The 24,043-nt window shown below is 43.4% G+C and overlaps 1 protein-coding gene across 15 annotated transcripts in view; it reads right to left on the bottom strand.

Annotated features, from left to right (window-relative positions):
- Positions 1 to 4,479: 4,479 nt before the first annotated feature.
- The window catches only part of LOC110134361 (BOLA class I histocompatibility antigen, alpha chain BL3-7-like), a 41,063-nt gene continuing 21,499 nt past the window's right edge, over positions 4,480 to 24,043 (bottom strand). For 3 of the 15 annotated variants that reach the window (XM_020888788.2, XM_070456856.1, XM_070456855.1), the window contains 6 exons: positions 15,898 to 16,194; positions 13,700 to 13,975; positions 12,601 to 12,876; positions 12,389 to 12,484; positions 11,942 to 11,992; positions 4,480 to 7,978 (listed from right to left, as the gene is read on the bottom strand). In XM_020888788.2, the coding sequence (XP_020744447.2) occupies positions 7,932 to 7,978; positions 11,942 to 11,992; positions 12,389 to 12,484; positions 12,601 to 12,876; positions 13,700 to 13,975; positions 15,898 to 16,194 (1,043 nt within the window). In that variant the 3' untranslated portion in view covers positions 4,480 to 7,931. Of the gene's footprint in view, positions 11,993 to 12,280; positions 12,485 to 12,600; positions 12,877 to 13,699; positions 13,976 to 15,897; positions 16,195 to 19,578; positions 19,761 to 24,043 lie in introns of those variants that run through there. The other 12 variants (XR_011483990.1, XM_020888791.2, XM_020888792.2 and 9 more) reach the window with 12 other exon arrangements.

Raw genomic sequence — 24,043 nt, 5'->3', positions numbered from 1 at the left:
AGTGGTAGATGACAGTGGACTGCTAAGAACTTAACTCGAATTAGTTTAATTGCAGCAGATGTGCCAAATGTGATTTTTAAAATTAATTTGTTTTTGATTGCACTGCTGAGCAGACTTTTCTCCAGTTGCGCCAAGCTGGGGTTGCTCTCCGTTTGTGGTGCGCGGGCTTCTAATTGTGCGGGTTTCTCTTGTTTCAGAGCATGGGCTCTAGGGGGCGCAGGTTTGGTAGTTTTGGCTCATAGGCTTAGCTGCTCCGCGCGTGTGGCATCTTCTGGACCAGAGATGGAACCCATGTCCTCTGCATTGGCAGGTGGGCTCTTAACCACTGGACCAGCAGAGAAATCCTGCAATTGATTATACTGTTACTCTTCCATCCTGGAAATATCACGGATTGATCTTGATCTGGGCTGACTTGTATTCCAGGTAGGATTTTGCCCTTGCTTCCCACAGAGCATCACTCAGAACTATTATCCAAGGGCTCACATAGTAATGTAAGTATAGAGGTTATACTTCTAGTCATTGGAGCTGAGTGATGGAGAGAACACTAAATTCTACTGGGCCCCCATTAAAAATAAAATATTTGCTTGTTTGGAGGTTCTAGCAAGGGAGTGCAGCTACTCGTAATACCCTTGACCAAAGACCGGCCCTCTTCTACCAGGGATGGTCATCCTCTTCGACCATGCATGCAGCTTTGAGAGGGACGCACATGGAGCAGTGAGGGGGAAGGGGACTCCCGCCTGACCAGCCAGATCAGCTGAATCAACCCGGGTGATAAATGAGGTGACAGGTGTTGAAACCAGATTGCCCTCACATCCAAAATAATATCAGTATTCACATTATTGTGGCAGGACTCTTTCAGTCACAAGTTACACTTTTAGCAGAAGAGATTAAACATGTTGATTTACCTGAGTGGGCAAGGACGGGGCTAACTTGAGACAGGACTTGATCCAGGGACTCAAACTTGTTGTCAGATCTCTCTCTCTATTCTTAGGGAAAGTACCCAAGGTCATCTCTAACCTGCCTCACACTGCCCCGCTTAAACAACTTAAGCAGAAAGATAAACCTCTTTCTCACCATGTCCATACATAAAGGACCAGAGACAGTTACCTTTGGACCAATCCCTGTTGCTAGGCAGATGTGGCATAATGTGGTTACACCCTGATTGGTCAGGTCTGGGTCATGTGCATCCCTTGGTACATAATAATACTTCCTAAGCTATTTAAGGTCATACTGATTATTATTATTATTATTATTTTTCCCATTTATTTTTATTCATTGGAGGCTAATTACTTTACAATATTATAGTGGTTTTTGCCATACATTGACATGAATCAGCCATGGATTTACATGTGTTCCCCATCCCGATCCCCCCTCCCTATACTGATTATTAAACCATGTCACTATTAAATAAAAAGACTCTTGAGAATTCTTTGGTCCAGGAGAAAAATGAGAGAACATTAACTATTAACAAAGTTGGCCTTCTTTTCATTTCTTTACCTTTAGTTTCTAGCTAACAACATTTGACTCTTTTCATCACAAAATTACTGGGTGGTAAACAGACAGACTCTAAGATCCTCCCCTAAATCTTCATCTTTTGGCATCTATGACCATGTATAACTTTAACCCTTAGAGTATAAGCTGTAGATAGTGGCTTACTAGTAGCAAATAGAATTCAAGAAGTGGGTGATGGAATATTTACTTGGCGACGACCAGGGACAGGATATGAGGGAACTGGGATCAGTTGTCTCAAATTCAGTTGTCCAAGCCAGGCTGGGAAAGCAGAAATTCCCAGTGAAAACCAATGTCAAGTGACCTTGCATTCCTTTTCCATCTAAGGAGTTCCTCCTCTGGATCTCATCCGTCAGGGACCCTGCCGTCAGACTGGAGGAGGAGGAGAGAGAGACCACTAGCAGTGACTAAACAACAAGGACTGTTGTCTATTGATTTGAAATTATTTCAGATCCCCTCGTCCAGATCTTCCACCTTAAGTGGAGTCATTTTAATCCACTTGTTTATGGCTAAGAGCAAAAAAAAAATTTTTTTTCTTCGAAGTACTGTTGTTTTGATATAAGAATGAAGTAAACTGTGAAGGCTGTCATCGTGTCCTCTGCTGTTGACTGACAGGAACTTAGCAGCCCAGTTGCTGAGAGGCTTGCTGGGGACTTACTGATAAGAATATGTGCAGAAACAACTATGACAAAGGGACAGCTGGAATATAAAAAAACAAGAGATAGGGAGGAGTATCTGAGAGTTTCAGTCAGGGCAAACTCTCCTTTGTAGATCTAGCTCTCTGAAGGTATTGAGACGCATGCTCCTGCTTTGGCCAAGGCACCTCTTTGGTCGGCAGTGATATCCAACCATGCAGCAGTCTCAGGAAGGAAAGGGACAACTGTTACCGCTCCACTGAGGCCCTCGTTATTGGCAGAGACACGAGCCAAGCAATGTCCCTGGAGAGATAACCCTCGGAGCAGCCGCCTCTTCCTGCCAACGCAGGGGCCAACGTTCCCTAGCCACACGCTCTAGCAAAACCTTCTCTCCCGAGAAACCAAACTGCCATAAAAGATGTGCCTCATGGTATATTTGGACATTACCTCTGTCATATTTCCTTGCCTAGAACAACAGTGTAGTTAATCATTTGTTTGGAGTATGTTATTTCTTTATTAGCTTATTAAAAGACATTATCTTGTATGCTATTGGCTTTTGAAATTATTATGATTTTCACAGTGAACCTCTGTTAAATAAACTATTGGCAAAGACAATCTCAATCTCTGAGCACAATTTGCTGCCTCCAAAACAAGTCATAAAACAAACAAGGAATCTGATCTGTAGTGAAAACAGGAAGTGTAGCAACAAAGACTTCCAAACCTAGCACCTGGTGAGTCCCAGGGCCGGAAAGATTAGAAGGGTGAGTCTCCAATCTCCCCATGCTGCACCTGGGACCCAGCTCCCCTTACTTTAATTCAGAATAATGTCCCACCCAGGAGCCAACAGTGGTGACACTGCAACTGGATCTCTGCTCATATCAGAACAGATCACCACAGCCACACACTCCTAGGAAGTCCTATTCTCTCAACAAGTATTAATTCAGTGTGTGTAGCAGAAACCCAAATAATAGTGATCTAAACAGGATGGAAGAGTTTCCTATGATAGTGAGGCAGGCAGTTCCAGGACTGCTAGAGGGGTTCTGTACCACAAAAGTATCCAGGCATCCAGGGTTCCTACGACCTACCTTCGTTCTCTGCTTTTCCTGGGGTGGTGCCCTTATTGGGATGACCCAAGGCACCTGAAGGTAGTCATGGCCAAGTGGTTAAGGTGATGGACTTGAAATCCACTGGGCTTTCCCCACAAAGGTTCGAATTCTGCCAACTATGGTTTTATCCACACAAGGAAGGTACCGAAGACTCTCACCTTCATACCACAATCAACTGAAACTGCTCAGCAGTCAGTCAAATCACTCTTGGGCCAAACAACCTAACCTCCAGTTCCATTTGGTCTTGGTCATCTGGTGGCTCAGACAGTAAGAATCTGCCTGCAATGCGATAGACCCAAGTTTGATCCCTGGATTGGGAAGATCCCTTGGAGGAGGGCATGGCAACCCACTCCAATATTCTTGCCTGGAGAATCCCCATGGACAGAGGAACCTAGCGGACTACAGTTCATGATGTTGTAAAGAGTTGGACATGACTGAGCAACTACACACAAGGTACCTCAGACCATGTTCATGGTCCATAAGCAACCAGAGCAGGAGAGGAGGAGAGGGGAAGCCCTTTAAAGGCAGAATGGAATACTTAGTATCTGGGTCATCGTATTGATCATAATTTAGTCACACAGACATGGTTAAATTCAAGAAAGGCTGGAGAATGGATAGTTTTTAATCTGGGTGACTTTGTTCCCCAATAAAACCATTATTATGGAATAAGGATGGTTTTTGTTATACTTGGTAAATTTTTAAAAATCAAGAATGTCATAATTTTTATCTTAAACTAAATCAGATTTGCCTGTAAAAAAATTGAATATTTTCAGAATATATTTTAAATTGAAAAACAAAGGTTCAGATAGAACGTGTAGTAAAATGACACCTGATAAAAAGGGAAATCTCCCTCTATAACACTATAGAAACCAGCAACAGTGGTTGGGTCCAGGAAGAAAATCTGGAAAAAACTGTAGATGGATAGGGGAGAAAATTTTACTTTTCATTGTATACACTTTTTATTATTTGAGATTTTTCAACCTTGTGCTTGTGATAGCTTACGGTGAACGATGTCAGATTCGTGATCGCCGAAGATTTAATTTCGGGACCAGAGACCAAGCTTGACCACTCAGGGCTCTTGTGTGGCAGAAGTTTGATTACAGTGAAAAGGGGCAGAGAAAGCTTCTGACACAAATGTCAGAAGCCAGACAGACAGTGCCCCCATCACTAGTGTTAGCAAGGGAATTATATACTTTTTTTTTTTTTTTGACTCAACAACAACTGTTGGCTTACTTTTCTTTTTCATTTATTTTTATTAGTTGGGGGCAAATTACTTTACAATATTTTGGTGGTTTTTGCCATACACTGACGTGAATCAGCCATGGATTTACATGTGTTCCCCATTCTGAATCCCCCTCCCACCTCCCTCCCCCAGTGTTCATCACAGCACTGTTTATAATAGCCAGGGCATGGAAGAAACCTAGATGCCCATCAGCAGACGAATGGATAAGAACGCTATGGTACATATACACAATGGAATATTACTCAGCCATTAAAAAGAATATATACTTTTTAAATTAGTTATTACAATAAATCAAAAGAATGTCTCAAGTTTGTAAAAATTTAACCAGACCCACTCCTACAACTTACATTTTAGGATAACAGGATTAGAACTTAACAATAGCAAGATCCTACCAGACCCACTCCCATAGTATACATTCTAAGATATCAGGATTAGTCAGGTTTTCAGGAAGGACAAACTGTCCTCAAGCAGGATACATCATTGTTATATAATCCCTAGTACAGAGTGACTTCCCTGATGGCTCAGACGGTAAGGCGTCTGCCTACAGTGCAGAAGACCGGGGTTCGATCCCTGGGTCGGGAAGATCTCCTGGAGAAGGAAATGGCAACACACTCCAGTATTCTTGCCTGGAAAATCCTGTGGATGGAAGAACCCGGTAGGCTACAGGGGGTCCATGGGGTTGCAAAGAGTCGGACATGACTGAGCGACTTCACTTTCACAGAGTTTAAACTGAGTTGTTTGTTGTGTAATCAGGGCTACTCTCTAGTTGCGGTGCTTGGGCTTCTCATTGCAGTGGCTCCTCTTGTTGTGGAGCACAGGCTCCAGGATGTATGGGCTCAGTAGTTGCAGCACACCAGCTTAGTTGCTCCGTGGCATGTGGGATCTTCTTGGACCGGAGATCAAACAGGCGGCCCCCATGTGGCAAGGCGGATTCTTAACTGCTGGACAACCAGGAAAGCCTGTATGTCTTCTTTGGAGAAATGTCTTCTGCCTATTTTTCGGTTGGGAATTTGTTTTATGATACTGAGTTGTATGAGTTGTTTGTATATTTTGTATACTAACTTCTTGTCAATCACATCCTTTGCAAATATTTTCTCCCATTCTGCAGGCTGTTTTTTTCACTTCATTAATGGTTTCCTTTGTTATCCAAAAGCTTTTAAGTTTAACTAGGTCCCACACAATTGCACTCATCTCACACGCTAGTAAAGTAATGCGCAAAATTCTTCAAGCCAGGCTTCAGCAATATGTGAACTGAGAACTTCCAGATGTTCAAGCTGGTTTTAGAGAAGGCAGAGGAACCAGAGATCAAATTGCCAACATCCACTGGATCATTGAAAAAGCAAGAGAGTTCCAGAAAAACATCTATTTCTGCTTTATTGACTATGCCAAAGCCTTTGACTGTGAGGATCACAATAAACCGTGGAAAATTCTGAAAGAGATGGGAATACCAGACCACCTGACCTGCCTCTTGAGCAACCTGTATGCAGATCAGGAAGCAACAGCTAGAACTGGACATGGAACAACAGACTGGTTCCAAATAGGAAAAGGAGTACATCAAGGCTATATATTGTCACCCTGCTTATTTAACTTATATGCAGAGTACATCATGAGAAACGCTGGGCTGGAAGAAGCACAACCTGGAATCAAGATTGCAGGAAGAAATATCAATAACCTCAGATATGCAGATGATACCACCCTTATGGCAGAAAGCAAAGAAGAACTGAAGAGCCTCTTGATAAAGTAAAAGTGGAGAGTGAAAAAGTTGTCTTAGAGCTCAACATTTAGAAAATTAAGATCATGGCATCTGGTCCTATTACTTCATGGCAAATAGATGAGGAAACAGTGAAACAGTGTCAGACTTTATTTTCTGGGGCTCCAAAATCACTGCAGATGGTGACTGCAGCCATGAAATTAAAAGACGCTTACTCCTTGGAAGGAAAGCTATGACCAACCTAGACAGTATATTAAAAAGCAGAGACATTACTTTGCCAACATAAGTCCGTCTAGTCAAGGCTATGGTTTTTCCAGTAGTCATGTATGGATGTGAGAGTTGGACTATAAAGAAAACTGAGCACTGAAGAATTGATGCTTTCGAACTGTGGTATTGGATAAGACTCTTGAGAGTCCCTTGGACTGCAAGGAGATCCAACCAGTCCATCCTAAAGGAGATCAGTCCTGGGTGTTCATTGGAAGGAGTGATGCTGAAGCTGAAACTCCCAATCCTTTGGCCGCCTGATTCAAAGAGCTGACTCATTTGAAAAGACTAGTTGTCTGACTCTTTGCGACCCCATGAACCACAGCACACCAGGCCTCCCTGGCATCACCGACTCAATGGGCATGAGTTTGAGTAAACTCCAGAGTTGGTGATGGACAGGGAGGCCTGGTATGCTGTGGTTCATGGGATCACAAAGAGTCAGACACGACTGAGCGACTGAACTGAACAGACTAATCTAAGAAAATACTGCTATGATTTATGTCCAAGTATGTTTTGCTTATCGGAGAAGGCAATGGCACCCCACTCCAGTACTCTTGCCTGGAAAATCCCATGGACAGAGGAGCCTGGTAGGCTGCAGTCCATGGGGTCACAAGAGTCGGACACGACTGAGCGACTTCACTTTCACTTTTCACTTTCATGCTTTGGAGAAGGAAATGGCAACCCACTCCAGTGTTCTTGCCTGGAGAATCCCAGGGACGGTAGAGCCTGGTGGGTCGCCGTCTATGGGGTCACACAGAGTTGGTCATGACTGAAGTGACTTAGCAGCAGCAGCAGTATGTTTTGCTTATAGTCTCTTCTAAGAGATGTATGGTGTCAAGTATTGCACTTAGTTCTTTAAATCATTTTAAATTTATTTTTGCATATGTTGTGAGAGAATGCTCTAATTTCATTGATTTACATGAAGCTGTCAAGCTTTCCCATGCGCTGGGAGGTTTTTGATTATTGAATCAGTCTTCTTACCTGTTATTGACCTGTTCAGCTACTCTGTTTCTTCATGATTCTGTCTTGGTAGGTTGTGTTCATCCACTTCTTCTAGTTCCTCCAGTTTGTTTGCTGTATAATCATTCATAGTCGTCTTTCATACTCCTTTGTATTTCTGTGATATCAGCTGCAATATGAAAGAGTCTTGAAAGACAGACTACATCCTTCCATGAGAGAGAGGAATACTCAAGTTCCCCAAATATACAGCTGGGAAAGATGAGGAACTCTTAGTCACATGACACATGCTGAGTTGTGACTCAGGACATAATGACACATATTTGCTGGGTGTGTGCTCAAGGCTTTTGGCAAAGGTGGTGAGTGGCAGTAGTGACATTCAGTTGCCAACAGCAATAGTGATAGCAGTTCTAGCCACATAGTTGAGTGTCCAGCATCAGGGGTGTCGTCGTAAAAAAGGTAACTGTGCCCAGCAACAGAGCAGTGGTTCCTGTATGTAATTCAGTTTAGAATGACATCACGAATTTTGTTCCTGAATGTGCTGACTCAGTCCCTGAAATAAAATGAGCCAAGTATGTAAGCATATGTACACACACATACACACACACACACACACACACATATACATTTTTAAATTAGAAAAACTTGGAATGCATTGATTGCACCAAGATGTGAGTGAGAAGTCAACGCAGGGAATAGTAGTTTCAGAGAATAAGCATTCAGAGATGTTCTTTATGCTGAGCTGATAACCACTTCCTCAGTTTTCCACCTGGCTATATATCCCAGGGTAGGGCAAACAACATAAATGTCCCAGCAGATGTCTTGTTTTTTTCTTCCCAGGAAAAAACATTTAATTGTAGATTTAAGACGCTTCCCCAACCTGAGCGCTCTGATCACTGACCCTTGGCAGTCGTCCACAACCTGGCTAAGACCTAAGACTGCTTATAGGTACTGCTGCAAAATACTCAAGCCTCTCTCTAGACCCACCATCTCAGAAAGCTGAGCACAGAGCCCAAGACTTACTTATTCAACAAGCCTACAGGTGAGGCTGATGAACAGCCATGTGAGAATCCTGCTCTATGTTCTTGCTACTAAATGTGTGCTCTGAAGATGAGCAGCATCAGCACCAACCTTGTTTTAAGTTCGGATTCTTACATTCTACTTTGGACCACTGGAACTTAATGAGATGTCCGGGGAATTCTCACGCACAGGTAAGTCGGGGACTAACTGGTCTCTGTGCTGTCTAGACGTGTGTCAGAATTGTGCAGTCTGCTCAGGTGCGTGATCTGATCAGACTGTATAGTGCTGTGAGGTCCAGGGTTCAGCCCTTGTTCCTTCCTCTTCTAATCACTCTCAGCAGTCCTCAGCTTATAAATAGCATTTATATGGTGTCACTTCCAAAATCTATTTCTCCACCCAAAACATCTCTCCTAAATTCCAAACGTGTCCCAACTGACAACCTAACTTGAATTTCTAATAGGCATCCAAATTCAGCATTTCCTCAAATGAATACCCATATTTTTTTGTTGTTGTTTAGTTGCTAAGTCGTTTTCAACTCTTTTGTGACCCCCATGGACTATAACCCACCAGGCTTCTCTATCCATGGGGTTTTCCAGGCAAGAATACAGGAGTGGGTTGCCATTTCCTTCTCCAGGGAATCTTCCAGACCCAGGGATCGAACCCACGACTCTTGGGTCTCCTGCATTGGCAGGTGGATTCTTTACCACTGAGCCACTTGCATAGTCTGAAAGTCTGGGTGTCCTCTTTCTCACAACTCAGACTTAATCCATTAGGAAATGCTGTAAAGTCCATCTTTAGATAGATCCAGTTCTGGTCACTCTGCAATATTTTCCCTGCGCATACGTGAGACAAGCACCAACATCTCCAGCCAGGACACTGCACTATGTCTACAGTCTCCACTACTGCCTTGTTCACCCTTCACTTCTTAGCTCTGTCCTCAGCACAGCAGCCAGACTGATGATTCTAAAAAGAAGTCATACCAGGTCCCTCTTCTCCCAAAACTGTCTTGGAGCACTACTGTCTTCCTCAGAGAAAAGTCAATCTAATATTCTCAAAGCCCACATGATCTGGGCGCACATGAGACCTCATCTGAATTCTTTGCTCCACCAGCCACATCTGCCTCCTCTTCACTCTTCCTTGAACACAGACACTCTCCTGCCCTTCTGCATTTGTACGGAAGCTCCTCTGCCTGGAGAGAACATCTCCCAGACATCCTTGTGGGCATTCCCTCATGTCCTTCACATCTTTACTCAAAGGTCAGCTTCTCAATGAGGCCCACTCACCACCCTAGTAACACAGCCACCTTCCCTGTCCCCACACACTCATACTCTGGGTCACCTTCCTCAGAACACTTACCAACCTCTAAGGGAAACACTCCCTCACTTACTAGGCTCATAATGAACACTCTGCCCCTTCTCACTAGAGCAAGCTCCACAGGCCAATAACTTTGCCTGACTTTGGTTTTATGAAATTTCTTAGATACAAAAATAATGTGTGATGTATCTGACACAACACATAGATTAGGTGAATGAATGATAAGTGGACAGCACCTCTGTATTCTGTTGGACTCTGTGCAACCTCATGGAATGTAGCCCACCAGGCTCCTCTGTCCATGGGATTTTCCAGGCAAGAATACTGGAGTGGATTGCCATTTCCTTCTCCAAGGGACCTTCGTGACCCAGGGATCAAACCCGGGTCTCCTGCATTGTGGGCAGACTCTTTACCATCTGAGTCACCAGGGAAGTCCATATTCTAAAGGCAGTATCTTTATTAACGTAGCCTAAGGCCACATGCTGTCTTGCAGCAGCTACAGCACAACGTTCACTCTGACTGGTGTCAATGCTGCCTTGCTTTTCTCACAAGTGCCGCTCTCCCTCCCTCCCCCAGCTCCTTCCTCCCACAGCAACCCTCCTGCACACCACAGCACACAAATTCATGTCCCACTCGAGAAAGCAATGGTCCCTGACCTATGGGTCCTATTTCCCAAACCACTGCAAGTCTAAATTAGACTCAGCTTTATAAATCCATGAGTCTGGATTTGAGCCAGCACTAGCACTTCTAGAGCTAAGAGCACAGAACACAGTCTTGGAAGGAGGGTAAGAGCTGGATGAGTCATTTCTGTAGACCAAAGGCACTACAGTGAGCAGGGGCCTCCTGAGCCTTGTGGGGACAATAACAGGCAAAAGTTACTCCTGCTCCTGTAGAGATGGGGGGGCACCCAGAGGAAATTAAGACTAGAATTCATATGCAAGAACAAGAGAAGGAGTAATTCTCTATAGAAATAAAGAAAAAAGAAATCAACACCTAAAAGACGAGGACTGAGGACCAGACCCAGTCCTGAGTCCTGGTTGACCCAGCCACATAAGGTCCTCACTGGCCACAGTCCAGAAGACAAGACAAGGTTCAGGTGATGGCTCAGTCCTTGTGATCACAGGTCTTGGTGAGACAAGGTTCTACTGAAGAGACAAGGACAAAGGAGTTGAGAAGATGAGAACAGCAGCGACCATATCAAAGCCCATGATGCTCTGACTGGGCCCAGGCCCCGTCCACACTCAGCTCCTCACAGCCTTCTCCTGCCCCACCTGCAACAGAGTCAGCATAGCAAACACACAGATTTTAAAAGGTTCTCAGCACTTCCATTCATTTCTCGCAAAATTTAAGAATCTTCCTAGCCTTTAATTAACCCACCAGCCCCACCTCATGACAAGAATCATAAAAAACAAATTCAGGACTCCCCTGGTGGTCCAGTGTTTAAGAATCCACCTGCCAATGCAGGAGACACAGGTTCGATCCCTGCCCCGGGAAGATTCCACATGCCATGGAGCAATTAAGTCTGTGAGCCACTACTACTGAACAGAAGCCATTGTAATGAGAAGCCCATGCACCACAACTAGAGAAAGCCAGTGGCAGCAACAAAGACTCAGGGCCAAGAATAAATAAATAAATAGAAAAAATGAATTCATATCCAGATTCCTATTTTCAATAAGGAGTAAGAAGTTGCAATTCAGTGTAACATGGAGTTAAGACAAGGATGGAGATTGCCCGGTCCCACCTCATCACAAAGGAGGAGGGTGGGGGGCATCAACAAACCTTGTATCACTCAGTTCTAGACAAAGCCATTCTCTTAGACTGTGAAAGAAAATAATCATGAACAAATTCAGGTCAATCATCATAAGCGGTCATTCTCAATAGCCCCCCCCACCCCCCGCTCAAAATGTCTCATCAAAGAATTTCCATCACCCCATGTGTCCCCTCTGCCCCCAAGTTCTCCCCCATTGGGGGTCCCTTAAGAGTCTCACTTTTAGGATCAGTGAGAACATCAGAGCCCAGAGCACTGTTGCTGCCTGGGGGAGAACAATCTAGAACCTGGCGGGAGTCCAGAGATGGGGTTAAAGAAGGAATCATGGGGTGGGTGAGCTCCCCCATCGGCTCCCATGTGCACTATTCCAAGGATCTCAGGGTTTGCCATCAGACCCTACCTGTGCTCGGTACTTACTTGCAGTCTGAGAGTAGATTCTATTTTTCCAACTTGGAGAGTGATAATATCCTGTGATAAGTCAGGCAGAAGACAGGTCATGAGCCCCTAAAGAAACCACCTAGTCCCAGACCCCAGGGAAGTTTCCAGAACTGTGACTGAAAACCCAGGGCAGAACCAAAACCATGAAGAAAGAAGGTGTGCAGGGCCTGAACCAACCACCTTCCCAGAGGCCTGTCCTCACAGTGACCTTCCCTGACCTTCAGTGTCCCCATCACCAGATTCATCCTGTTGATACTGGTCTCCATTTTCACATGTGCCTTACAAAGAATAAGTGCAAGCAAAAAGCTCCAGACTTACCAAGCACACGTGTGTGGAGGTTACTTTCCAGTAACGAGGCAGGCAAACTTCTACCTGGGTTTGAAACCCAGAGACAAGAAAACTCAGATCACTCCCTCCCTTCCCTACCTGAGCACATCTTCCTCCAGATCACAGCACTAATGACCACGAGGAGAACCAGGCCAACAATGATGCCTGTGATGGGAACGGAGATCTTCAGAGGTTCTGTGGAAGAAAGGAAAGGGGCCCTGACCTCAGGCATGAATCCTAACCTTGCTGAAGTTCTCCTGAAGGCTCCTGATTACCTGATAATAAGGTTGACCATCCATCCCCCTCCTTACCCCATCTCAGGGTGAGGGGCTCCTGAAGCCCCTCGTGCTGCACATGACACGTGTATTTCTGCTCCTCTCCAGAAGGCACCACCAGGGCTGCCCACTTCTGGAAGGTTCCATCTCCTGAAGGCCTGGTCTCCACAAGCTCCATGTCCTGGGTCTGGTCCTCCCCATTGCGCTGCCAGGTCAGTGAGATCTCCGCAGGGTAGAAGCCCAGGGCCCAGCACCTCAGGGTGACCTCACGGTCAGAGATGCGGTGATGAGTTATGTATGTTTGGGGGGGCTCTGTGGTACACAAAGCAGGGAGGGCTCAGGCAAGGGTTTGCTGAGTAGCGTCGACTCCAAAAACCAACCCACCACAACTCCTGATGGCTCATCTGCCAACCAGTGGGAGAAAGGGGACTTCCTCTATCTAAGGGTAGAGGGACCCACAGTAAGCTGAACCAGCTTCACAACAAGGGTGTGGGAACTCAGTCTAACGTTCTCCTCCAGAATAAGAGCCCCTTCAAAGCCGCTTGACTCTTTTATCAAGTCTTTGGTCAATGTTTGCTAGATACAGGTGTGTATCTAGTGGGAAAGTGCCAAAAGGAAGAAAAATCTCCAAGATTCTGTGAAGCAGCTCTGTGTCCTCCTGAGAGTAGTTTCCCTGGCACTAATAAGAATGAGTGGCTCAGGGGACTTCCCTGGTGGTCCAGTGGTTAAGACTCCATGCTCCCACTGCAGGGGTTTTGGGTTCAATTCTTGGTCAGGGAAGTAAGATTCCACATCCTGTGAGGTGTGGTCAAAAGAAAATCAAAACCAAAAATCCAACATTGTGAATCAACTATACTTCAGGAAAATAAATTTTAAAAAAATGAAAAATAAAGAATGGATGGATCAGATGGCATTGCCCAGGAGACTCAAACTAGGAAGCCCCCCCACTCCACATCTGTGACTTATAGGGAAGTCATCATCAGCACATTGGCCCCAGCCATCCCACATTAAATATCTCACACCCCTGTGCTGAGTCAGTTCTGGAAGAGACACCCTCACCCACACTCTGCAGAGAAAATGGCCCAAGCTGGGGATGCGGGAAGGGCTGAGTGGGTGGGCTGTGTGAAGTCATTACCAGTGCGGTTCAAGGTCTCCCCTCCAAACGTCAAGTATCTCCACAACCACAGGATGCACTCCTTCTCCAAGTAGTTCTTGTCTCTCTCTTCGTAGTTCCCACCGGCCTCCCATTTTTGTTTGGTGTATTGAGCAATGAATGTGGCTGCTGTGTACTGCAGAGGGTCCATATGCAAGCTCAGGTAGTCCTCACCGTCATAGCCATACTGCCAGTGCCACGTGGTCCTGCCGTCCTCCAGGAGCTCACAACCGTAGGTGAACTGGAGGGTGTGGGGACCTGCCCAGCCCCAGGACAGTGGTATCAGTCAGGCACAGTCTGCCCCCAAGGCCTCCCACCCATGGTGCCAGCCCCTCATACCTTCCCATCTCTTATCTTCTCCTTAGAGGACATTCAAATTCCATAGACAAACTAGTTTTGCCCTAATAACGATCTCTTTTACTTACAGTCAGTTCTGCTGTAAGGAATGGTCTATGGTTGCTCCCAGGAGGTATTGAAAAGGCCATGGATTGGGAGTTACAGATTTGAACTCTGCCATGAACTGTGTCATCTGGGCAAGTTATTCATTCTATGTTTATCTTGTATAAATAGAGGGTTAGATTATGACCTAACAGGTCTCTTTTAGGCTAACAGCCTCAGATTCTAAGCTAAAGTTCCTGAAAACAGGACCACACTTCACAGTATTAACACAGGAGGGCACAGTGTCCTGAGTAGTTTTCCTTGAGAGCTATGGACCAAATTTTATCCCTCCAATATTCATATGTTGAACCCCTAACCCTTGATGTAACTGTATTCGGAGATTCTAGGAAGTAATTCAGTTTAAATGAGGTCATGAGAGTGGCGCCCTAATCCAACAGGGACAAGAGGAGTTAAGGAGATCTCTCCCTCACTCCACGGGCACACACCAAGGAAAGAGAGAGTGTAGCCGACTGCAAGCCAAGAAGTGAGCCCTCACCACAGAGAACCCTGCTGAACCTTGACCTTGGACTTTCCAGTCTCTCGAACAGTCAGAAGATAAATTTCTGGTGCTTAGATCATGCAGTCTGTGGTATTTTGTCATGGTAGGCCAAGCAGACTAATATTCATACTGTTGTTTAATCGCTAAGTCAGGTCACTTGCTATTTAGTCACTAAGCTGTGTCCGACTCTTGCAATCCAGCTTAGTGACTAAAGGACAACAACACAAGACACTAGAGAAAGCAAATAGCATCAACAAGCCCAAACTGCTGAAAAATTTCTCAAATGAATTTCAAAGTCAAATATGAATAAATCTGAGATCACTGCAGCCTGGATTCAACACACACGCTTCTGGGTTTCCACAGATTAGCAGCTAAAGTTCCTAGTCTAACACTTGTATACTCTAACTTTATTGTGTACCATCACTCTCTTCTTATACTGTGAGCCCTTGAAAGGCAGGGTCTACATCAGTGCCTGTAAAGTAACCATCGGATAAACCTTTGTTGAATTCATGTCCCTAGAAGGATCAACTGGTAAAAGTTGAGCAGCCTCAGTATTCAGCTTGAATTATACTTCTCACTGGCTTATGCCTTGATTGGGCTTCAAGGCCCCTCAAGAGCCATTAACTAGAAATGATTAAATTTCAATCCATCCCCTGAGCTCACAAAGACAAATCCTACCCCACGCCTTGCTCCACCCTAATTTCCTACTGCTTTGAACATCTTTTATGTTCTTCATAGACCTAAGTACTACACATCCACCAGGTTCTATATAAAGTTCTGCCTCATTCATGAAACTCTGACCACTGGGGTATCTCATCTATGAATCTCAGTAAACTATGGCATTTAAGGAGGTTCCTGTCTTTGACATCGCTGGGTATGCAGTGAAGGGTCAAAAAACTTTTCACAGAAGTGTGAGTACCTTCCCATATGAATTATAAGCTCTTTGAAGACAAACATCAGTTTATACTTTTCTGGATCCCCATTTCTAGCACTCAAAAGATGTTCAGCATATATCCATGACCCAATAAAACTGCTTAATTAATCTATTAATTATTAATTCTTGTCACACAGACCCTACGCCATTGTGACCAGACCAGCTCAGCTTTCATTCTCAGGTAATAACTTGTACAAGTTCTTCTGCCCCAGCCTGACCCTATGGAACACTTGTAGACAGCCTTTCACCGCTGGGGATTGGTAGGAAGTGACAAGCACCACTTCCCTCTGCTTTCTCTGAGGCACCTACTTGCTTGCTTTTGTGCCAGCGCTCTGTTCAGACCATCCTCCTTGGTTTGGTTGTAATATCGCTGCACATTCCTCAGACTTAAGTGGAAAATCTTCATCCGACTTGTGAAGATCTTGGTCTCATCATCAAAGTAACTTGGCTCCTCGCTCAACCAGTGAACACAAGACTTTGCCTTCAACTCTTCACTGTCATAGCGAATGAAGGGCTGGTTGTCCACGAAGCCAAAAGCCATAAATGAAGGGACTCCTGGACCCGGTTCAGACACAACTGAGTAGAAATACTGCAGAGAGTGTGATCCTGAGGTGAGAACAAGCGACAGTGGGTCAGAGCGAGCTCCAGAATTTACTGCATGAGGATCTAGGGAATGAGCGTGTGTCTCATAGGAGACATGGCACAACATAAAACAATGAAAAGACAATTACAACCCTCTGCAGAAGTGAATTTAAACTGCACACAGAGTATGCACTGGGAGAATTTGAATAAATTAATGTACACACATATGTATACACATATAAATATATATGTATGCACTATGCAAATATTTATATGTATGTAACAACAACAATATACACATATAAATATTTGTACAGTGCTGCTGTCTATGGGGTCGCACAGAGTCGGACATGACTGAAGCAACTTAGCAGCAGCAGCAACAACAATAATATATTTACATATATACAGAGTAAGATTGATTTACTTTAAGGAATTAGCTCATGTAATTTTACAGGGCTGGCAAGTCTAAATCTGCAGGGCAGAGCTGCATGCTGGATACCTAAGGAAGACACTATATTGCAGTTTATGTCCAGAGGCAGTCTGAAAGTAGAATTCAGTCTGGAAGTAGACAGGAGACCTGTCTTCCCCTTAAGGCCTTCAACTGATCAGATAAGGCCTACCCACATTACCAGCTAGGGCAGTAGTCCGAACCTTTTTGGAACCAGTTTCATGGAAGACAATTTTTCCATGGCCCCAGGGTGGGGGGGTGGGGGGGATGAGAACGAAGTGCAAATTTTTAAAAAGTACAATTGCTTTACAACATCATGTTGATTTCAGGTGTACAACATAGTGATTCAGTATTCTGAAAGACATATTCCATAACAGATTAAAGATAGTGTGTATAATTCCCTGTGCTATACAACAAATCCTTGTTGCTTATCTACTCTTTACTTAGTTTGTATCTACTAAACCCACATCCCCAATTTGCCCCTCCTCTGTTCTCTCCTCTTTGTAATCTCAAATTTTATTTCTAGGTCTGTGAGTCTGTTTGTTTTGTAGGTACATTCATTTGTATTAAATTCCATATATGCTGCTGCTGCTGCTGCTAAGTCACTTCAGTCGTGTCCAACTCTGTATGACCCCATAGACAGCAGCCCACCAGGCTCCCCTGTCCCTGGGATTCTCCAGGCAAGAACACTGGAGTGGGTTGCCATTTCCTTCTCCAAAGCATGAAAGTGAAAAGTGAAAGTGAAGTCGCTCAGTCGTGTCCGACTCTCAGTGACCCATGGACTGTAGCCTACCAGGCTCCGCCATCCATGGGATTTTCCAGGCAAGAGTACTGGAGTGGGGTGCCATTGCCTTCTCCAAAATTCCATATATAAGTAATCTCAAATAGTACTTTTGTCTGACATTTCACTAAATATAATATTTTCTAGGTCTAGTCACACTGCTATAAATGGCAGTTAAAATATACATTTTAATTTATGAAGTTGTATTAAACATAATCCCATGTTTATCTGCCAGTTGAATTCATTCTTCTGTAAATTATTTATTCATAGCATTTCTGTTTTTAAAAGCATTGTTCTTTTTTCAGAAGAACCTCTGCACTTCTACCCCTTGGCATGGGCTCCTTCTCTGATGAACAAAGTCCCTCTCACTGTGAACTGACTCTGACCCCACTCAGATCTAGACTCCATTGAGAAGCACCTCGGCAGTTCAGAGGTCATTCCTGAGGACCCAGTGGACATGCAAGCCAGCAGTCCCTATCTGCTCTCTGCTGATCCCTACTGTGACCCTGCACCTAACAGGGGCTATGCAGGAAGCAAGGCTGTGGTTAGATGTTCAGAGACACTGAACTCCAGGGAATGATTGTGGAGTGGGAAAACAACAACAAAAACAAGAGCAAAAGGAAGACACTGAATGCAAACTCCCCTTTATTCTTTCTAAGGCTCAGCCAAGCAGCCATAGGCTGGGTGACTTTCCATTTAGGCAAATAGGAAATGTATAAATATGGAAATGTTTACACCATACTCCTATTAAAGCACTCACCATACCACTTATGCCTGCATAGAAATTGTTTCCTAAAAATTATCATTGTTGGAGCATTTCCTCTGTGGTCTGCTATTATTTAATTCTTTTAATGACTATATGAAGTAGCTGCTTAAATTCCATGTTAGAGGTGAGAAAACTGCAGCTTAGTAGCAAAGCTTTATTTAGAACCCATTTCGCCTTCTCTCTTGCTCAGAAATAGATAAGACAAAAAAATTCACCCTGCCAGATATGTTTCAGATATGTCAATTCACATAAATTCAGATATGTCAAGAATTTGTTTCATTTTCCATGAGGCTTTATTTGTTGGTCTGGAAACATTTTACCCAGTAATTAAGTCATGAGTCTGGCTTTCCTTCTGGTTTTCTTGGTACACTTCTAGAGTCTGGAGTGCAACAATAGCTGCTGAGAAACTGTGCTAGGAGACCTATGTCTGGGAACAATGGTTTTGCAAACGATCTGCATATAGGAAAATACAAAAATTGTAGCTTAGTGGGTGGTCAGAGTTTTGCATCTTGCCCCTATGGGGTTTTCCTGGATGAGCCATACTTAAACGAATATGTCAGTGAAGCCCTTTCTCCATATGAATAAAAGATGAATGTGTGTGCCACGTTATCTTCTTTCAGCTCTGTCATTAATCAAGCCTGTGATCAATTTTTTTAAAGTTATTCAAAATATTTTGTCTCATCTTTTTGGATTTGTTTCTGTAAATTTGTATACTCTACATAATGTATTGGTATAATGGAACATATACATACTTTGTAAATAAATAAACACACTTGAAATTGTCAAGAAAGATGATCTAAAACCTTGGATACCATCCATCCCAAATTTTTGCTTCTGGCTTTGCCCTTCGAAAGGCTTTAAAAATGAAAGTTAAAGTGTTAGCCGCTCCGTCCTGAACGACTGCATAGACTGTTCAGTTCAGTTCAGTCGCTCAGTCGTGTCCGACTCTTTGCAACCCCACATAGACTGTAGCCCACCAAAATCCTAGGGGATTCTCCAGGCAAGAAAACTGGAGTGGGAAACCAGGAACATCTATTCTGAGCAAGAGTACAGAATTATGACTTCTGATCTGGTTCAGAGATCTGCCAACTTCTTTCCTGTTTACATCGGTGCTGCTGCTGCTGCTAAGTCGCTTCAGTCGTGTTCAACTCTGTGTGACCCCAAAGACGGCAGCCCACCAGGCTCCTCCGTCCCTGGGATTCTCCAGGCAAGAAAACTGGAGTGGGTTGCCATTTCCTTCTCTTGTTTACACTAGCTGCCCTTATTGACAGACCCCGCACAAATAAGCCAGTGACGGCCTGCACCAAGATTTTGGAGTCACCACTGAGCTCCCAATGCTCTGAAAAATCCCACTCTCGGCCGGTTTCGGCTTCTCCCACTGTCCCAGCCCGCCACCCCTCGCTCCCAACTCACGGGTTTGTGTCTCTGGCAGGAATGCCAGGAAGAAATGCAAGAGGACAGGGGCCCGGGGCATCGCCTTAGCTGTTCCGATTGGCCCCCAGAACGGCTGGGATGCGGCACACAGGTCAGAGACCACCCGCCTCACTCCAGCTCTGGACCGCAGTTGGGGCGGCGCCTTACAGAAACTGGAACCGCGAAAGCGCAAGAAAGAGTAGGGGTGGGGTGGAAACTACCACAGAGCACCACTCAGCGATAAGCTCGTCAGGAAAACACCATCTGGGCAAGAACATTTGGAGAAAACGAAAGCCCCAGCATATGGCATCCCGCATAGCCGATACCACAGCAAGTCAGCCAGTAGCCCAGGTCTAGACGGGACCCACCCGCTTGGACTTCAGATCCTAGGCGGGCCTCTCGGCTTCGGAGCTTTGGTTTCTTCCTCATCCAAATGCAAAAAAGGTTAATCTGTATTTGGAAAACTACGGAGAAGTTAAAAGTGACTAGCAGCTTGGGAAAATTTAGCCATATATATGTTAAGTGGGGGAACGTGATAAATAATTAAAACTGAATTGGTAGCCATGTCAAAAAAACACGGAGCATTAAGGAATCCCCTGGCGGTCCAGTGGACTAGGCGTTTTCCCTGATAAGGACCGCGGGGCAAGAAAAAAAAAAAAAATTACATATTTAGGGAGAAAATCGGCAATAATGACACAAAAATAAGGTTCTCACTGGGGTGATTTTTTTTCCCCCCTCCAAGTTTTATGGTATGAACTGCCACTCATTTAAAATGTCCCTTCAGTTACACTGGCAGTCCTTTATCAGTACAAACATATGTCAAATCATCACGTCCTCCACCTTTAATGCATATGTTATAGGTTAATTTTATCTGAAACACCGGAGGGAAAATAAAAGGTCCAATTAAAATAAATCCAGCAGGATTATTGTTTAAGCCAGAAACTACTATGAGGAATTTGGGAGGGGCGGTCCCTTCCCCTGCTCTGGAGGAAATGAGACAGCCATTGAGTCAGAGTTGCCTCAGAGTAAGCTCTTTTCCATGGTTTGGCAGTTTAAGGGGAGAAGATTCAAACGCCCACAGTGAGGTTGAGGCAGGATGGTAGAGCCTGGGACAAGGACATGGAGCCGAAAGATGAAAAAACTAAAGGACATCGCCTTTCCGTCTCCTCCTGGCTTTTTGTCATCTGGAGAGTCTGAGAATTTTTATAAGCCAACCCTGGTCCCTCTTTATCTCCTTCCTCTGACATGTTATTGTAACATAAATAGGAACTTTTTAAACAGGAATTTTCTGCGCACCAACACTTTGCTCAGAAATCTCCTTAGCTATATAACCAGGTTCATTTCTTAAAATTCTGCTTCCCCCATAACTGCAGGGGATAATTTAGCTGAGCTTTCCACTACTATCAATACTTAACAAAGATTTACCCCTTTTCTAGTTTCCAATAAGATGTTCCTCCTTTTCTTCTGAACTCTCACTGGCAGAGTTCTCAGAGCCCTGGTTTCTACCAAATCTGTTCACAGAAATGTAGGCTTTCTCCAACATGCTTTTCTTTCGGCAGAGCAGCAAGGCTTGCAGGATCTTAGTTCCCCAACCAGGGATCAAACCCAGCAGTGAAAGCACAGCCAAAAAATAAAAATAAATAAAATGTTAGAAGTCTGTCGTGCTTCAGTCCCTGGGGTTGCAGAGCTGGACAAAATTGAGTGAGTGAACAACACGATATTAGTTATAGGTTTTTCATAAATACTCTTTTATCAGGTTAAGGAAGTTCCCTCTGTGGCAGACAGACTCTAAGATGACCCCCCAATGATCTTCTTCTAATATTTATGACCTTTTATTATCCCCCACCTTGAGACTGTCTCTGGGAGCTTTGAATTGTTTCTAACCAAGAGAATGTAGCAGGGACTTCCCCCATGGTCCAGTGGCTAAGACTCAGAGCTCCCAATGCAGGGGGTCTGGGTTCGACTCCTGGTCAGAGAGCTGGATCCCACATGCCACAACTAAGACCACAGGCAGCCAAATTAAAAAGAAAAAAAAAATTTTTTCTAAAGAAAATATGGCAAAAGTGATAGGATGGCCAGAGTCTGTTTTGCTAGTAGACTTTCTTAAGACGCTCTGCTGTGCTGTCTTTGAGGAAGTAGCTATGTTGACAGTCCCATGTGATAAGGAACTGACGGGTGGCCACTAGGAGCCGAGGCAGCCTCTAGTCAACAACCAGTCAAGTCCCTCAGTCTTATGATATAACCACAGGGAACTGAACTCTACTGATGTCCTTAGTGAGTGTGGAAGTGGATCTTACAGTCAGTCCTCCAGATAAGAACACAACTGACATCTTAATTGAAAAAAAAAAAAAAATTAGCTTTGCAGAGAATCCAGTTAAGGTATGCTTGAAGTCCTGACCCACAGAAATTGTGAGATAATAAATGTGTGTTGATTTGGGGTGCTAGGTTTGTAATCACTTATTATGCAGCATAGAAAACTACATATGTTTAATCCATTCACATTTATTATGAGTAGATTTGTTTACCATTTTTCATTTTTTTAATGTTTCACACCTTTTTCTCTATTTCTTCCCTTACTGCCTTTTATTAAGTATTAGCTATGACCCATATAAATTATTTTGTTCAATTTCAGTGTAATTTTGAATTATAGTGATTTCTTTAGGAATTACAATCTCCACCTTAACATATCATGATATACTTTGGATAAATACTAATTCCAGTAAGCACAGAAAACTTGCTGATATAGCTTTATGTCTCCTCTCCTTTGTGTTATCATATATACTACATCTATGTATATGTTATAAAGCTGACAATATAGTGTCATAAATACTGATTTATATAATTTTCTTTTAAAGTTGAGAAAAGAGAAAAAACATACTTGAGCCTTTCATTTTAAACTTTGCATTTAGGGCGGCGGCGGCGGCGGCGGCGGCGCTGGCTGCTGAGGAGCCAACAGAGACCCAGCGCCTCACCAGCACCGGCTGTGGCGGACCCACCGACCGCGTCGCCACAGGTTTAATCGATGCCCAACTAGCAGAGAAGTCAGAGCCCTGGGGAACCTTAGGAATCAGAAAATTTAGCCTCTTCACTTCACAGGTGAGGAAACGATGTCCTGGAGGGATGCCCAGAGCCATACAGCAAAGTTATCACTGGGGTCAAGGCTGGACCTTGGTCTCTTGACTTGTGTTTGGCACTTTGCATGATTGAGATGGAATTACTTCAGACAAATGGCAAACACATCCCATGACTTAGTGCTGTAATTGGTTTTTAAACTACTGTTTGCTTTACTCATAAAAATGAACTGTATTTCAAGTTGGAGGATTATGGTTGAATTATCAAAATATTCACTACAGATTTAACTTGCAAACTCCTCATACGTACATTGATAACAATCAATTTACAATCTCTTGCTTCCGTAGTCAGGGGGTTGGTTACTTGATGCATCTGTCTGGTGGGATATCATGGCCTTGGATTTTGCAAGTATTTTTGATGGCATGAATAAATAATGAAGACATATCAAGTGAAAGTCTGAAATATATATACAGTATAATATCAACATTGTGTTAAAGAAACAAGAATATTGATGCTTACAAAGTAAATAATAGTGGCTCTTTGAAGGTTAGGATTATTAGTAATCTTTATTTTACTTGGTTTTCAAGTTTTCTGTGAATTCGTATACTACTATTATAGTCAAATCAGTGAATATTATAAAATGGAATTTATAGTAATTATGCATATTATTTATATGTAATGGATTCATATTTCACTTTTTTCCAGAAAAATGTATATGATAAAATGGCATCTTTGAAGCTCTGTGGTGTAAATTATTTATATTATGACCTTTTCCTGTTCCTTGATTTTTCTGCTGTATACTTTTATTTAGTGTATTTTTATTCCTTAGGAAATTATTGTCCATGTGTCTCTGTTGTACTTTATCTGGTCTAAATAAATCAATACCGCTCTCTCAAAAAAAAAAAATAAAATAAAATAAACTTTGCATTTAGCATTTCCAGTCCTCTTTCTTCTTGTGGATTCAAATTATCATTTTTGTCATTTCCTTACTCCAAGAGTTCCATTCCTTCCCCCATCCTTTGTCCAATTATTCACATGAATATGTATCTGTAGGTGTCATAAGCTCAATACAATAAATTTATTATTTTATGTAATTTAAGTCAGATAAGATAAAAATCATTTATACTATTTTTCATAATTACCTTCATCTTACCTTTCCTGGTGCTTTTTTTCATGTGGATTAGATAATCTGATGTCATTTCTTCTCAGTCTAAAGAACCTGGCTTTAATATTTCTTGTTAAGACAGCTCTATTTTTTGAATTAATTTAATTGGAGGATAACTACAATATTGTGATGGTTTTTGCCATACATCAACATGAATTGGCCACAGGTATACATGCTTAACATTCAGAAAACTAAAATCATGGCACCTGGTCCCATCACCTCATGGGA

The sequence above is a fragment of the Odocoileus virginianus genome, chromosome 27, assembly GCF_023699985.2.
Source record: "Odocoileus virginianus isolate 20LAN1187 ecotype Illinois chromosome 27, Ovbor_1.2, whole genome shotgun sequence".
Taxonomy (NCBI): Eukaryota; Metazoa; Chordata; class Mammalia; order Artiodactyla; family Cervidae; genus Odocoileus; species Odocoileus virginianus.
The sequence above is the reverse complement of the archived record's forward strand: the minus strand, read 5'-3'. Positions and strand labels throughout refer to the sequence as shown.